This window comes from Scatophagus argus, chromosome 18 (genome assembly GCF_020382885.2).
Source record: "Scatophagus argus isolate fScaArg1 chromosome 18, fScaArg1.pri, whole genome shotgun sequence".
In the NCBI taxonomy this organism is placed as follows: Eukaryota; Metazoa; Chordata; class Actinopteri; family Scatophagidae; genus Scatophagus; species Scatophagus argus.
The window spans coordinates 2,264,494-2,281,030 of record NC_058510.1 but is presented as its reverse complement, the minus strand read 5'-3'; the positions used below and the strand labels follow the sequence as shown (position 1 = coordinate 2,281,030).

The 16,537-nt window shown below is 44.9% G+C and overlaps 1 protein-coding gene across 1 annotated transcript; it reads left to right on the top strand.

Moving 5' to 3' along the window:
* The first annotated feature begins 1,280 nt into the window (after positions 1-1,280).
* On the top strand, positions 1,281-8,958 carry slc35b3 (solute carrier family 35 member B3). Its single transcript, XM_046371788.1, has 10 exons — positions 1,281-1,565; positions 2,436-2,672; positions 3,010-3,131; positions 3,322-3,476; positions 5,344-5,451; positions 5,852-5,949; positions 6,080-6,172; positions 6,488-6,599; positions 7,020-7,089; positions 7,894-8,958. Exons 2-10 carry the CDS (start codon positions 2,457-2,459, stop codon positions 8,042-8,044), a joined length of 1,125 nt encoding a protein of 374 aa, XP_046227744.1. The 5' UTR covers positions 1,281-1,565; positions 2,436-2,456; the 3' UTR covers positions 8,045-8,958.
* The last annotated feature ends 7,579 nt before the right edge of the window (positions 8,959-16,537 follow it).

The window sequence follows — 16,537 nt, the reverse complement described above, 5'->3', positions numbered from 1 at the left end:
TTTAGAGAGAGAAAAGCATATATGGACACGAGTGCAAGGGGGAGGAGGAGGAGGAGGAGGAGGAGGAGGAGGGGGAGGAGGAGGAGGAGGAGGAGGGGGAGGAGGAGGAGGAGGAGAGCTGATGGCAACAGTGAGTTGGGCATTTTCAGGAGGAGAAAGAAGAGGAAGAAGACGACAAGTGAGAACTGGAGGGCAAAGTCATTGTGTCGCATGAATACAACATATAAGCTGTTCATTCTACAGCTACTGGGTCCTGAACTCACAACCTTTGTCACATCAAGATCGTGTGGAGAACTTCTCCGAGTTGGCAGGAATTATGAGGTGGCTTCACACGTGGTTATGACGATTACAGGGGGGTCCAACCACAGAACAGCCCGCAGGCCATAATTATTTAAAACCGCTTGAATTAAAAATTTCTATGAAATCACAGTGTGTCTCGGTCCGGGTCCTGGGGCTCCCTGCCCTGTGTGTTTTAGATGTTTGCCTGCTCCAGCCCACCTGGTTTTAAATGAATGCCGTGCAGATCATTTGAATCACGTGTGGCAGAGACGCCCGCTCACTTAAGACTGAGGAAGAGGCTGGAGGACGGCTTATAAGGACAGAGCTGCTCTGCTGCAGCCACAATACGACACTTCTCTTTTCATGTCATCATTAACAGACCAGCATTCATTTGATCAGGGTTGAGGTTTCACCAGAAACACAAAGTACTTCGATGCTTTACTGAAAAGTACACAGTGATACCACCAAAAAAGACAAAGTATGTGGAGAGAGAAAGAAGTACGTGGGAGGGGTAGAGAGGAAGCTAATATTGTTGGTTTAATGTAAAACAGTGTTTCTAAACACCTTCAAATCTCAGTCTGAGATGCACCACCACATTGTCCATGTGCCTTAAGCTCTGCAAGGATCACATGAAAAATGTGTTAGATGGTATGTGATCTGACTGTGGATATAAACTGAGGGAAGAAAAGCATCCTTAGAGAAACCTGTCACAGAGGCCACTGTGTTACCAACACGTGAAAACCAGCAAAACTCGAGTTTTGGAGGACACAGAGGCGACAGAAGGCAGCAAACACCGAGTCTCATCATGGACTCCCCAGCACAGGTAGGCTAAGACACGCGAGGTGTGGACTAAACAGGACTTTCGCCTGGACTAAAGCCATGCATTACATTTCTGAACGTCCCATCCCACTGTGCACGGCGCAGGTTGACTTCATTTTACACAGGTAACACTGAATTAAGGTGTAGTGTGGGTTAATATTAACCGGACTGAGGCGATTCACCTGCTCCAGCGCGTGGCCGTGTGGACCAATAGCATCACGGTTGAGAGGTCGCTGCGGAGCGGAAGTTGTTGGCCGTTTCTGCCACTGCAGCAAGTGCAGGCAGCTTTTAGCAGGCTAACACGCTTCTCGTCGCTCTTCGGCTGCGTGTCATTGTGAAGAGAAAATATGAAAACGTTGGAAATGTGCGAAAGATGAAGCCGACACGTCCAGGGAAATGATTTTCTCCGGAATCGCCTCTAGAGAAGAGGATAAGCTAACGTAAAGAAACCGGAAGTGTTGTTTAAGGTAACGAGCTCGCTACTGCTGCTCGCTTGTTTGGCTGAGAAATCAAAGTTAGAAGATGAAATAAGTCGTTAATGCTGATCATCTAGTAAGTTGACATCGGTTATTAGTAGTACGACTCGCTTTTAGGTGATTAATCTATGACAGCTAATTGAAGTACAGCTCCTAACGCTACTGAGTCTAAGTCGTTAGCAACCGGCTGCTTCATGCAGCTTAGCTAACGTAACTGGCTATCATGCTTTTCTCCCAAACAACACGTATCAGATTTTCATATCAGTAAGCTAACACAAATGTACATTTTGGTGGATGTTTAGCTGTAAGTGAAGTGCTTTGAGGTCTTGGACTAATCGCTCTCACTCTTACATTTGCTCTAATATCCAAAGCTGACACGTCATACTTGTTAAAGATAAGAAAGAACAACAAGAGACATATTTCGAAACAAATAACAACATGAGCTCTTAAATCCTTTCAATGTTTTTTCAAATGCTGTTCACGAATAGCTGACATTTGCTGTAATAGCTGTCATGATGCAGCAGCAGTCCAGTGTTTTCTGATGTTTCCAGTGCCACACAGGCCGACTGGCAGGTGTTTACACTACACTCACTCTTCATGTTTGGATTTCCTTGGTGCAACAGGGTGTTTTATTTATGTTATTGTCAGATGATGAAAGCTCAGCTCTGGCTTACGTTTGTCCCTCCCGTCTTGTATGTTCAGGGCTTTACTAGAGCTTCAATCATTAGTCAGTCAAAGGAAAATTTCTTGCCAGCTATTTTGTTAATCAATTTATTTAGCAAACATTTGCTGGTTACAGCCTCTTAAACGTCAGGACTTTCTGCTTTTCTTTGTCATTTATGGGAGTTTATGTTCTCACAGCCCCCAGCAGCCACAGACACAATGAGTGCCAAATATGGCCTGGTGGGCTACAACAGTTCACGGAAGCACATTTCAATCTCCATCCCGTCGTCCACGGAGGTGATGTCTCCCCACATAAAGTCTGTGGAGGAGCTGAGGGTCCTGGGAATCAACCTGAGCAGCTTCGGTGCCCCCACGCAGTTCTTCATCTGTGTGGCTGGAGTCTTTATCTTTTACCTCGTCTACGGATACCTGCAGGTAACACGGAAAGAAAGATGCAATCTGGGAGGTGCACTCAAGCAAACAAACATACATGGTCAAAGTAATCAGTTGAAGTTTGTCATAGTGAAAGCTCTGCGTGTTTGTTTGCGTGAACAAATATTAAATACCAGTAAATTTAGCCCCCAAAGCTTGTTTACATGCGTTTATTGGTGGTTTTGTTTTTAGCTCGTGTCTATGCAGTTGGTAAAAGATGCTGATGCAGATAGCATATAAGATGACATATAAAAGTTGTATTTTATGAAATGGGCCTCAGAAGACGACCCTTACCTCCATCATTACCTGCTTTGTGATTTTTATCTGTCCTTCTATCCAGGAGTTGATTTTTTCCGTCGATGGATTCAAGCCCTTTGGTTGGTACCTCACTCTGGTTCAGTTTGGCTTCTACTCCATGTTTGGACTCGTGGAACTTCAGCTCACACAGGACAAACGCAGGAGGTAAATGATCTCCCGCTCAGAGACGCCACACGTTATTCGTCTCATTCAGCTTCATCGCTGTCACTCTTATGTTACAGGTTTTTGATGTTTATAACCCGTCATTAGCAGGTGTTTTTGAAAGAATTAATGATCACTAAAGTTTGTTAAATCTTGAACACGGAAATCTGTTTCACGTTTCCCTGTCCTCCAGGATCCCAGGGAAGACGTACATGATCATAGCTTTTCTAACAGTGGGCACTATGGGCCTGTCCAATACCTCTCTGGGCTACTTGAACTACCCCACGCAGGTCATCTTCAAGTGCTGTAAACTCATCCCAGTCATGATTGGAGGAGTGTTTATACAAGGTGGGCTCATGCTGCTGTGCATGTAGTTATACACACACCTCACTGCTACATATGCCTTCTTTATCATCTTTTGACTCTTTATACTGCATGATTAATAATGCAGTTGATTAATTGACATCTGATCTGATATCTGACATCGGCAGTTGATCTGGAGATCTTCACTCTGAGTTTTAGAGTTGAATTTTAAAATCCAACTTTTCTGCTTTCTGGAATCCTCCACAGATTGAGATTTTTAATTGTGCTCGGTTGACAAACAAGCCAAAAGTATTTAGAATTTTTTGTTATTAAGACAAATTCTTTAAGTTCTAAATGTGAGTTAATCACAAATTCAGATGGTCTAAGAGATGAGAATTGGGCCTCATGTTAAAAAATATCAGATATTGCAGTCTTGTGTCAGAATCTGTAAAGTACGGCTGAACAGTTTGTGGAATGTGATCCAAACAGCGGTGTGACCAAGCACCATATCCAGATCCCAGGAGGTGAAAGTTTTCAAAGTTAAAATATGTCTCAGCAAACGGCTATAAATGAAGCGGTGTGGTGCTACAGAGACGCCTCAGCCCACAAGTCATATTCTCAAATCATATTATTATCAGTATTTTAAGTAAAAATAAAATGCAGATTACCTTTCCCCCTAAAATCAGGACTCCCGTTGCAATCACAATATGTGTTGCTCAGCTCTAAAGTCTAAACTAAATCATCTGCTTTTTACACAAGACAAAGCAATCAGGTTGTGCTTAAAGAAAAATTCCATCATTATCCTTATTGAACTAAGAGCACAGTCATTAGTCAGGACGGAGGGACTTGACAACATATTACACCTCATTTCAGCCATCTTACGTGTTTCTTTTGAAGCGATGACCACCTTTCAACACTCCGTACCTCCTTTTAATCTGTGGCTGTTGTTTTCGGCTGTCGGAGCCCAGTCGGCCGCGCTCGCTCTTCCTCCCTGCTCGTCGTTCTGTCTGTCCTTTCATCCTCACTCCGGCCTTCTCAAGGTTTTGTGTCCTCAACGTCAGGCAGGTTTTTGTGCAGTTTTTTGCCTCCCTCTCCCTCTCTCTCTCTCTGGATGGGTAGATGTGAGGACCACGGTCCCTCAAGGGGTTGGCTGGAAAACAGAATTTGTTCACTTAGAATGCAAAGAGGAAAGAAAGTTGGAGAGAAGGATGGATGGATGAAGGGAGGGAGGGGAGTGGGGTTGCATCTGATGTGAGGCCCTTCAAAGACGAGTTGGGGAATCAAAGCCGACCGAGGCCGACCTGATGCTGCGTCCCCTTGTCAACCTCAAGGCATCCATCCGTCAGCCTGCTTTTGGAAGACTCCTTCATCCTGTTGTCTTTTTTCCCACAGCCTTTTTTTGGTGCATTGTTACGTGCACAACCTCAGAAACTTTGAGTTGTGAAGAAGACTCATTGTAAAAACTTTCAGTAGCATTTTTACCTGAGTCCAATGTCAACTTCTTTTATTTAAAAGGAGGTGGGTCATCTTTTGAAGACTTCTTTGCAAACTGTGCTCGAGGGGAAGTACGCTCTGCCTGTGCCGGGCCTCACTTTGGTTTGTGTTTGTGATGTTGCAAAAGGTTTTGGAAGTTCTACCAGTTACATTCATTTCAGATCAGTTTTCACGCTGGTATGATATCCTCTAAAACTTATTGCTCGTCCTCCTTTGTGAAGTTTATGTTTCTGAATTCAGCATTGCAGATATTCAATTCAGTTTATTTATATGGCACCAAATCACAGCAAAAGTTGTTTCATGACACTTCCCAAATAAAGCAGGTCTAGATCATACACTTTAATTTCATCTTTAATACAGCATGCAAGTCTGTTGGCAGATGTTCAGAATGATTCAGCCCTTTGTGTTGGCGTTGCAGGTAAACGCTATAATGTGGCTGATGTGTCTGCTGCTCTCTGCATGAGTCTGGGACTCATCTGGTTCACGCTAGCTGACAGCAAAGTGGCCCCCAACTTCAATGTGACAGGTAATGTCTTCCTGATCCAACAGCAGACTGCAGCTGTCTCACAGAAACACTCAGATCTACATTCAGTAAAAAGCAGCCCAGTCGTATCCTCACTTTGCCTTTACTTAAAGCTACATGTGGCATCACATATGGACATGGCTGAAAATGACGACCTTTTCCACTGTCAGTTGATCTGTCAGCAATTTTCTTGATTCATCATCATTAGTTCATTAAAGATAGTCAGTTTACTGTCATTAAGGAGTAAAGAAACCAGAAAATATTCACATTTCAAAAGCTGGAATTTGACTAAATTATCACCCGATTATGGAGAGCCTTTTACTGTAAGTCCTGTCAGCCTCACCTAAAATAATGATTTAATCATGTGTTCAGAACTCTGTGTTTATGTGTGTGTGGCTTCCAGGTGTGCTGCTCATCTCCCTGGCTCTGTGTGCAGACGCCGCCATTGGAAACGTGCAGGAGAAAGCCATGAAACTCCACAACGGCTCCAACTCTGAAATGGTAGCTGAGAAAAGTTGAGAGAAAGAGCTGTGCACACAATGTCACGTGTGCGCTCTGACTCGACTTGTGATGAATGTTGTCATGCTGCGTGCGAGGCCGCTGAACGGTCACATGTGCTTCTTGTCCACAGGTTCTGTACTCGTACTCCATCGGCTTCGTCTACATACTGACGGGCCTGCTCTGTGTGGGCGGGCTGGGGCCAGCAGTGGCTTTCTGCTCAGAGGTGAGGACACTTTAAGATAGTAAGATGGGATGCCCCCAGCTGCCCGCAGACTGATGACATCACAGGATTTTTACTGTGTGGGTGTAATAGGGGCGGGTGTGAGTACTCGAGCTGGGTGGCAGTGTTTGCTCTGTGTGTATGTTTAAATGGAACTTGTTTAAATTTCTTGGACTGGAGGCAGTGATTGTAACTGCTGTCTATGAATATCTGCACAGAATCATTGAACCCAAAATGCCAAACGTGTGCGTCAGGAGGATACCGTTTTCAGCACTGAGTCAGATTTGAAATGATCTTTAATCCTCTCCTCCCTCCCAGCATCCTGTGAAGACATACGGATACGCATTCTTCTTCTCTCTCACGGGTTATTTTGGCATTTCCTTCGTGCTGGCCTTGATCAAGCTCTTTGGCGCCCTGGTTGCAGTGACAGGTCAGACCAACAGCCTCATCTTCTCTTCCTGCTGGGATTTTCTGACAGATAATCAATGTGTAATTTCAGTTGGGACAGAAAATTCAGTCTTATTCTCAGTGTATTTAAAACAAGACACTCGCACACAATGCCGGTGTTACCCAGCTGAAGACTAGAAATGTCCATTTAGAGCTGCTGCTGACAATTATTTTCATTATCAGATAATCATGCAGTCTATAAAATGTCAAAAACATTTATCAGAATTTCCCTCAGCCTGCAGTCATGTCTTCATGTCATTTCTTTTGTCCAGCCAGGGGGGTGGAGGGGGGGGGCGAAGAGAGACTAATCGAGGCAGCTCCAGTTGGAAACGTCACATCTGTCAAATTTTGGTTTCCTATTTGTAATGAAGTAAAACCTCGGATGTGTTTTGCTCCTTTGCAGTGACCACCGGGAGAAAGGCCATGACGATCGTACTTTCCTTCATGTTCTTCGCTAAACCGTTCACTTTTCAGTAAGTACCGTCACCTTTTGACTCGGGCTTTGATCGTTCTGTTCTCGTTTACAGTAAGCCTGCGCTGGTCTCTCGTTTGACTGGTGGAACCTGATTCCTCGGCCCGCTGGTTCTCGTGTCCCTTTTCAGACCTTGACTTCTCTTTCTCCTTGTCCTCCGGGCTCCAAATCCTCTGTACTGTCAGAAGGGTCTCGTTTTCTGCTGTACCTCTCCTGCTCTGTTTCTCCATCATGACTTTCGACATGCACACACACACACACACACTCACTCATACACACTCACACACGCACACACACTCCATACAAGATACTAAGAACTTTTTGCTTCTCCGTGGCCAGTTTCATTCCCCCTCCAGCTGGTGTGTGACCTCCACCGTTGCTGGACTTCCAGACCCTTGATGGCAGTTTACACTTTTTAAAACATTTTTATTATCAGTGTGTGTTCAGTCTTATCACTAAACAGCTGGTTTGACCAAAACATCAAATTTAGCTTTATTGGAAAACTGTTATTATCCGTCAAGTTAAGATGGGTGACAGATTAAAGGGAAAACGTCTCCAGGCCTTAGTGTGTGATGCATATCATTTGCATGCTCGTCAAACCATTCAGTGACCTCTCACTGAATAAACAGAAACATCCGCATGTGTTAAGTTGCTCGACTCGTTCAGTTTCTCTAACAAATCGAAAAGAGCTCTAACGTGCTGACTGCATTTCACTCCTCAGAATGAGCTCCTGCACAGCCGTTATTTGCTGTCAGTCCTCTAGCTGGTCCAATGGTGTCTAACCTTTCTGTCTCTTCCTCCTCAGGTACATCTGGGGCGGCCTTCTGGTGCTTTTCGGCATCTTCCTGAATGTTTACAGTAAAAACAGGGAGAAAATGAAACTTCCCTCCATCAAGGACCTGAGATGCTGGCTGCTGACAGGAAGGAAAGTGCGATTCCTTTCTCAGAACGTGTAGAAGGCACCCACAGGCGTAGTGAACGTCCTGTGCTGGCAGACCGTACGCCTGTTCACGTGTAGAGTTGGCCCACCTGTCTTTGGGAATATGCTGACACACCTGCCCTGAGCTACAAGCCTCATCACCGACCACATGGAGCCAAGGACACGTCTACAGAGTGCGACCACCGGTCAGCCTCCAACACAGCCGACACACCATTAAACTATGTTGGGCGACTGAGTCTTTATCTGCCAGTACAGCAGTGGTGCAGAACTGACTCAAGTTCACTCTCTGCAGCAAACTGAAGGAAATGTAATTATTTTTTTTACAAGGGGATCAATGCTGATGGGCTCTTGGAAAGCCACGCTTCAGAGCCCCCCACACACAGTCCCGACACGGAGGACCACGCAGAGGACTTTCCAGACTCCTTTAAAGGGAAGCCGGCGCCTTAGCTAACCAAACCGCACAGTTTTGCACTGGAAACGACTTGTACATTCAAACCCATCAGTGGGTGGGAAAAGCTGAAATGTTGGAAGACAAGAGCACAGAGCGACAGGTTGAACTGTCATGTCTGAAAATGAATGTTCATTCTCATCTCCTCCCGAAAGAAACATCTTGATTTAAAAGGCAGATTTGCCCCCCGCATGTGCCAGGAAGACACAACAGAACTTGGTTTTACTTAATCATCGTCTTGATGAAAGTGGCTTTTTTTCATAGTTTATTGGTAATTTATATCTGATTGTGCCCCGAAATACGTGTGTGTGTGAGTGTGTGTGTGTGTGTGTGCGCAGACGTTTGTGGGGAATATGGAGACACTTGCTCTTGTATACATCAACACATCAAAAATGTCAGCTGCCATAATTTGCTAACCATGTGTTTGGGTGAAAGGGTCCCACTGTTTTTACATTAAAACAAACTGAGACGTTTCTCTTCAAGTCCACTGTTGTTTTTTTGTTTGTTTCTGTGTGTGTGTGTGTGTATCATCAGCCAGCCCTTCCTCTCTCCTCTCACATCGCTTGAGAAAAGACTTGAAATGCTGCCAAACTCTGTGTGTGTGTGTGTGTGTGTGTGTGTGTTTATCCATCCAGTGGCCTTGGGCATGTTTGATTAGGAGCCCTAAAAAACAAAAAGGACAACTCTAGCAAATGGAAAATAAACAGCAGTCCGAGCTGTGTCCGAGCTGTCCTATTCATTTGGATCTGCTCAGTGTGTGAGTGTGTGTCAGTCTCCAGTGGCTCTGAATGATGATGTGATGAAGCTGAGTCTTTGGCCGAACACAACAGCGTATGCAGCAGAGCTCCACTGGTGCTGATGCAGTACACTGGTGACAGCCACTGACACGTTTACATGTATACAGTAAGACTGATTAGAAAGCTGTCCAAAAGAGTCCAAGCCTCCACAAAATATAAGTTAGGGACTGAACTTCTATTTCGGGGCTGCTGCTGATTGTTAGTCATCGAGGAGACTGATAATTGATATTTGGAAAATTTTGAATATTCAGTGATGGAGTGTAGTTAAGTACAGTTTTGAGTTAATCTCCTGCTACTTTATTCTTCCACTTCACTACATTTTAGAAGCACATTTTTTTTGTTTGTTTGTTTGTTTTTTATATCTGAAGCTACTTTGCAGATTAAGATCATTGACTGTTGATAGGCTGTTTATCCTGACATGTAACCAGTCAGGCAGAGCTGTGGGCGGGGCATTGAGTGACACCAGAGAGCACATTTTAACATTTATTTATTTTAAGGGTGGTTAAACACTTAGTGAGACAGTTTGTTTACTGAGATCAATAAAGTGTGACGTCAATACACACGTCCAGCTCTGAAAATCTGATACACTCTTTTTTAACTGAGCGGACCAAAATATTTAAGTAGCAATAATTACAAAACGTCTGAGAAGTGTTTTGTCCTTGGTGATTGCTTTATGTGTGTGTGTGTGTGTGTCATTGCCATAGCATGGTGTGAAATGACAGAAACTTGCCAGCTCAGCAGGAGGCAGCTGAGTGTGTGTGTCTCTCTGTGATCCTAATAGAGGCCCAGATATTACAGTCTCACTTCCAGGCGGGAAACCTAACGCTGGGCCAATTAGTAATTTGGTATTTCATGAAATTTGGCAGCTTGTGTCTGATGACAAACTGACATAGATCCTCTCCCCTCCAGGGAACCTTTGGCAGCACAGCAAACACACACACACACACACACACACACTGAGAAGTGCTAAGTTTTTCTTCCAGAAAGCAAAGTGGTGAGTGCTAAACATACTGAGAGCACCAAACTGAATTGAAAACAGAAAATGACTTTGGATGCGTTCTTGTTTTGGCTGCAGATTCAGCTTTCACACAAGCATAAATGATTTCCTTCCAGCGGCCTTTTTTATGACACGCTGCTCTGCTAAACTGCTGTTTTTATGTGATTAATGAAGAGTGAAACAGTCCATTTGAGGTTGAGAGGTCATGCCTCAGTGTTAAAACATTAGCCTGCCATCACATACCCCTCTGATGTGCAGCATACAGTACTGCTTCATCGCTGTGGGACCGGCTGCTCTCTTCCAGCTCCCTGAAAGGTCATTATGGGATGGGAAAGCCCAGTTGACCTAAGGCAAAGTACATCATTTGTCTTTTAGCACCAGGAGAACACACCTAACAAAGCAGGCTGACCCCTGTTAGAGCGCCGACGATTTGGGCCATTTTTCAAAGCCACATCCGGTGAAGTCGGCTATTTTTTAGTGTTTTAGACAAACATTTCTCTCTCGTTTTTCAGGGGACTTTGGATGTTGTGTGACGCTATGATGAATGAGAATGTGTGCGATTGTTTCTTGCATTGATTAAGGGAAGTCTGAACAAACTGTGTTGAAAGTTGAGGTCTGATGTGAAGGAAAATTTAGAGAATCAGTAAATTCACACAGTCAGACTTCATCTGTTTTAATGCTAGTTTGTCATTTTTCTCCCTTTTCCTTCTTCCTCTTCATCATCCACCCCCCTCATCACCCCCACCTCTCCCTCTCTCTCTCTCTCTCTCTCTCTCTCTCTCTCTCTCTCTCTCTCACACACACACACACACACACACACACACACACTCCTGATAACCCAGGCCATCCAACCTCTGCTCTCACATGGCTGCGGCCCTTCCTAATAAATAATGGGAGGTGTCCAGAGCTCATCATCCCAGCAAATAGGCTGCTATATAATATGCGGTCCACTTCAGATAGGTTGCCATATAATATGTGCTCCGACCTCGGATAGCCACAGCAAGGAGGGCTGGCAGCCCATTCATTACGGGGTGCAATCGGTTCAGTGGGGCCAGCAAGGTGGCAAGGTGAGGGATAGGGAGCCGCTCTCCCAGAGTCGTGTACACACACCTGCTCTCTCACACACACACACCTGCACACACACCACTAACACACATCCCTGTTGTCCTTGAATAAATAGAAGGTACCATCACACAAATACTGAGTTATAATGTAGACATTTAGTATTTATATACATTAGTGAGATTAGTGATTCCACAAAACAGGTGGAAGAACATTTGATTTGATTTGAGACTAAACGCTAAGAGAACTTATAGGACACTAAACTGGACAAATTCCCCAAAATGTCAAACTAGTAACGAGCTGCCTTCCTTCCTTCTTTAATTGCTTCCCTCTTTCACTGTCATCAGTGGATTCATCTTTTCTATCCCTCCATTTCTTCTCTTCATTTATTCCCCCTCTCCTCCTCGCCTTCTTTCCTTCCCTCTCCACCTCCTCGTCCTCCTCCTCCTCCTCCTCCTACCTCAGACTCATTACACCCCACCCACCCCAGCCTCAGCGAGAAGCTCTCCTCATATAATATGATGGCCATCTGCTAGGCTGAGCCACGCTTTCCAAAAGCCCCGGGGCTGGATGTTTATCTGTCGTCCCCCTCTCAAACTCCTTTAAGAATGCAAAACATATCAGCGATCATCGCCACTACAATTAGCACAGGTGCTGCCGAGCTGTAAAGTGATCAGGAGAAATGGGAGGAAACATAATTGAAGTGGATTAGAGCAGAGAGGTGGGAGGGGAGGAATGAAATAAAAATTCTGGAGGCTTGGACAGCAGCCCTTGTCTATACTGCTGTTTAAAATTCACTGTGCTGTGATTAAAACTGGTGCAGGGCGGTGGTGGAAGTCCTGGCAAAGATTTTTGGTTTTTAACAGCTGTCTGGTGTTTCTGTAGCCCGCTGTTTCCGTGAATGAGGTCCTGTCAGGTTGAAATACGGAGCTGGAGGGTGTGATTCTGCTTTGTACAACCAAAAATCATGGCTTTGTGTACATGTACTGCATGTATTTTTCAGCTCCACCTCAGGAGCTGATACAGCAGCTTATATATGTGTGTGTGTGTGTGTGTGTGCATGCGTGTGTTTGTGGTTTGTGGGAACCATAAAGAGTCTAACACATGACAAACCAAATCTTGTATTCAGCTTGTCAGCAGCAAATATTTGAGCACGCATATGCAAACACATATAGATACTGTACAGACACACACACACATGCACACACACACACACACAACCTTTTGGTAGCTCGAGCAGGGCCGAAATATTCTGCAGCAGTCACTCATGAAGAGAAATTCTTAATAATAAATATCCAGCCAATAATGAATGTGCTGCTGGCTGCAGTTGTCTTGGGGGCATAATATCTAATTTCCTCCCAATGTTTCATATCCCTACTCCTGCATGTCGACACAGTCCATCATTACACCCCAATGCAGGTTCCTATCACTTTTATTTATTTTTCAAATCAATATATAAATCAAAGCCTGGACAGATGAGATCCAATAAATTACAGAGTGCTGGACAAATGCAGAATGTTAACTGTGCACCAGGAGGGAAGATTCCCATGGGTGCCGCCTGGTCTGCGCTGTGTGCTGGAGGAAAATCTACTAAATGTCATATTAAATCACAGCTAACTTGAATATTACTCAGCACTGTTTTTAATACAAGTGGAAAAACTCATCCAAGGCCCTGTCTGAATAACTTTGTAGCTTTTGCGTATCTTCACTGACAGTCTTATATCACATATATGTTGTGCCTTATTTCATTAATATTTTGAAACCTTAAAAAAATCAAGAATGAGACCAGCAAGTTGATGATGTCTGCATTTGATAGAAGAAACTGAAAAGAAAAATGGAGCCGTGGTGCAGAATGTGCACTGAAACTGTCTGATAGATGATATAGACAAAACTATTGGGACACCTGACCGTCACACCAGCAGGACCTTTAATGACGTCTCATTGTAAACACACAGACAGCTTTGCAGCTCTAACAGCTTCCACTCTTCTGTGAAGGCTTTCCACAACATGTTGGAGTGTTTCTGTGGGAATTTGTGCCCATTCATGCAGTAGAGCATTTGTGAGGTCACACACTGATGTTGGACCAAAAGGCCTGGCTCACAATCTCCGTTCCAGTTCATCCCAAAGGTGTTGGATGGGGTTGAGGTCAGGGCTCTGTGTGGGCCAGTCAAGTTCTTCCACACCAAACTCATCCAACCATGTCTTTATGGAGCTTTGCTTTGTGCACTGGGGCACAGTCATGCTGGAATAGAAAAGGGCCTTCAACAAACTGTTGCCACAAAGTTGGAAGCATAGCATTGTCCAAAATGTCTTGGTATGCTGAAGCATTAAGATGTCCCTTCACTGGAAGTCAGGGGCCGAGAACAAACCCTGAGAAACAGGCCCTTAAAGAGGTATGTCTGTCTGAACACTTTTGTCTATATAGTGTAGATCCCATTTTGCATCCCTCCCCATCAGGCATCCATTTAATTTGAAGTGATGCAGGGAGATGCAAAATAGAGCAGCAGAGCTCTGATCCTCTGCATACCACGCACAGTGCGTGAGTCACCCCTTTCTATTCCAAGCTCAGCCACATGGAAAAATGGGAGGGTTAGTGGAAGAAAGAGAAGAAACAGGGGCAAGAGGATTGAGAACCAGGTGAAATAGAGCATAGAGAACAGGGGAAGGGGGTGTAGGGGGGGCAGCAGCCTCATAAACCTGCAGCTGCCATGTTGAATCCTCACTGCGAATTCATGTAGGTGCAGGGGGGGAGGCTCACCAGTCAGCTCGGGCATAGACCCATAACATGAAGGGCGGGCTCAGTGGACACGCACATACACACACACACTCAGCTATACCTGAGCACAGAAATCTTGGCTATCAGCAGGGAATATGCTGCCATCAGGCCCCATAACATCAGAGCACACCTTGGTGCTGACACCACATGACATACATATGTGTGGAGGCAGCGTGAGGCGATGCCAAGCCGGGCAGCAGCAGGGGTTTGAAGGAGATTCCCATTGACAGTGGTCCGGTGGGGAGAGAGGAGAGCTCCACCACAACGTGAAAGAGCAGACCACAAAGAGAGGGGCAAAGCCACATGGCAGCGAGGACGAGAGACCAGACTAAAGGAAAGAAGAGATGTCAGTTTACGTCAGCTGCTGTTAAAATGGCAGGCAGTGTGGTGCAAGTCAGCCTGGTCTCACCGAGCGACTTATGCTTTTCAAGAGTCATTTCACACTGTCCACATTAAGCTTTCCTCACAAATATCACAGAGAAATAAATACGCTGGGCGACGTAGTGTGAATGAAGTCCACACATGCAGGAGGATGTGGTGACGGATGGGACCTTCACCCAGGAGTGTGAAGTGTGAATCTCATGTGGAATCAAAACATGTTGATACTGATGCTGAAGCCTCGTCCAATGTCACCGGACTCTTACAAGGTCAAATCTTTCTGTTTTGATCAGGACTGTGGCTGCAGCATTTTGTGTGAGGACACTGCAGTCAAGTTCTACTGATGAAAATGGAAATTTAAAAATATGACAGCATCTTGAAACTGGTCCTCTTTTTTTTTCTTTCCAGTTCAAATTTGACGCCTTCAACCATTGGCTGCGGCAGGTGGTTTCTATGTTGCCCACTTTTCTTCCCGAACCTCATATGATCCTTTTTAAGCTGCATTCTGCCGTTCATCTCATATTGTAGGAGAATGAGAGCCAAGCTGCTCTGAGAATCGAATAGATAGGAGATACCTGAAAAATGAGATGAGAAAACAATGGCTACAGGTCGCCATGACCTGGACTGATCTCACATGTGGCAAAGAGCAAAAGTGCACCATATACACATACACAGAGACAAGTTTGTAAGGAACAGGCAACACACGCACACACACACTCATACAGCCTGTTGTGGTATACAAAGGGATGTCATATGAAACGTTGGAACACTCTGTGACTACGGCGTCAGTATGGCCGCTGTGAATAAAGAGATCTCCCCACCCAGAAAACCTGTGTCTCCGTCATCTGGTTTCTCTGATCCGTCTCTTCCTGCCACAACAGTATCTAAAACCCTGAGCCGCTTACAATCCACCACCAGAATCTTGGCTTTTATTTTGCATATTTATTTTATTTTTTAAATCAATACATTTTTATTCAAAGGGGTTATTCATAAAACTGAAGAAAGAAACTTCTTATCAAGCATCACGAGATGGAATACCAAACCTCCAACCATGTGACGGTTTGAAACAATTACATACAGTATCTTTTAACGCTACGCAGGGAAACAAGATCTCATTTAAAAACAATAGCAAAGCAGAAGGCAGTTGTTCCAATATGGAGAATATAAAGAATAAATAATCCAGTTGTCTGCAGCGCCCAACGCAAAGCAATTTAACGCATCAGTGGCAGCTGCCTATTAATTTCCTGTGGAAGGAGGGGGGCGGCGGGAGGGGGGAGGCCGCAAGCGCTGATTGGAGGGACAGCACAGCCGCATCATGTATCACTTCAGAGCCAAACAAGACACACACATGCAAATAAACACACACGCACACGAGTCCACACAAACACACGCACGTCTTAATCGTGCTGTTGTTTCCCACAGCGGCTGCATGGGCGCAAGGTGGCTCCATGTACACCTAATAATAGTGAATTTAAAAGGAAAGCCTACAGATAGAGAGGCCCATATGTGACTCTTGTCCTTAGGCTGCTGCATCCATAATGGCCCCCCCAGGCACCACCCTGCTCTTACTATGCATTCACTGGAAATCCCAGTCTGCTTTAATTAGGTACCCAGCCTCCGACCCTTCCTTTGCTTCCCAAATAACTAAAGAGGGCGTGGTAGCACCAATATCGCTGGCACTGATCCAAACAACAACACCTCTTTCACAGTGGGGGGGAGAGACAACGCGGTGCTATAAATCCAGAGGTATTTGGACAAGAGCCACCATCAGTCTCAGGTGGCCACTGTGGTGCCGATGAGCATGAAGGGAAACATCCGACTAATATGAACTGTAAGACATCATAGTACAGAAAAACACGTGGTCCCCATCCCACAAGCCACAACATCACTTCCTTCTGCGTGGCCAAGCAGTGCTCAAAGGAAGAATTATCTTCACTAAAAGCTTTAAATACAAACAAAGTCGGGGATCCATCAGTCAGTCATCCTTGGTGGAAAGCCACAACACCAGACCGTCTCTCTGCCAGTCTGCTGTTCATCTGACCTGTCTCGCA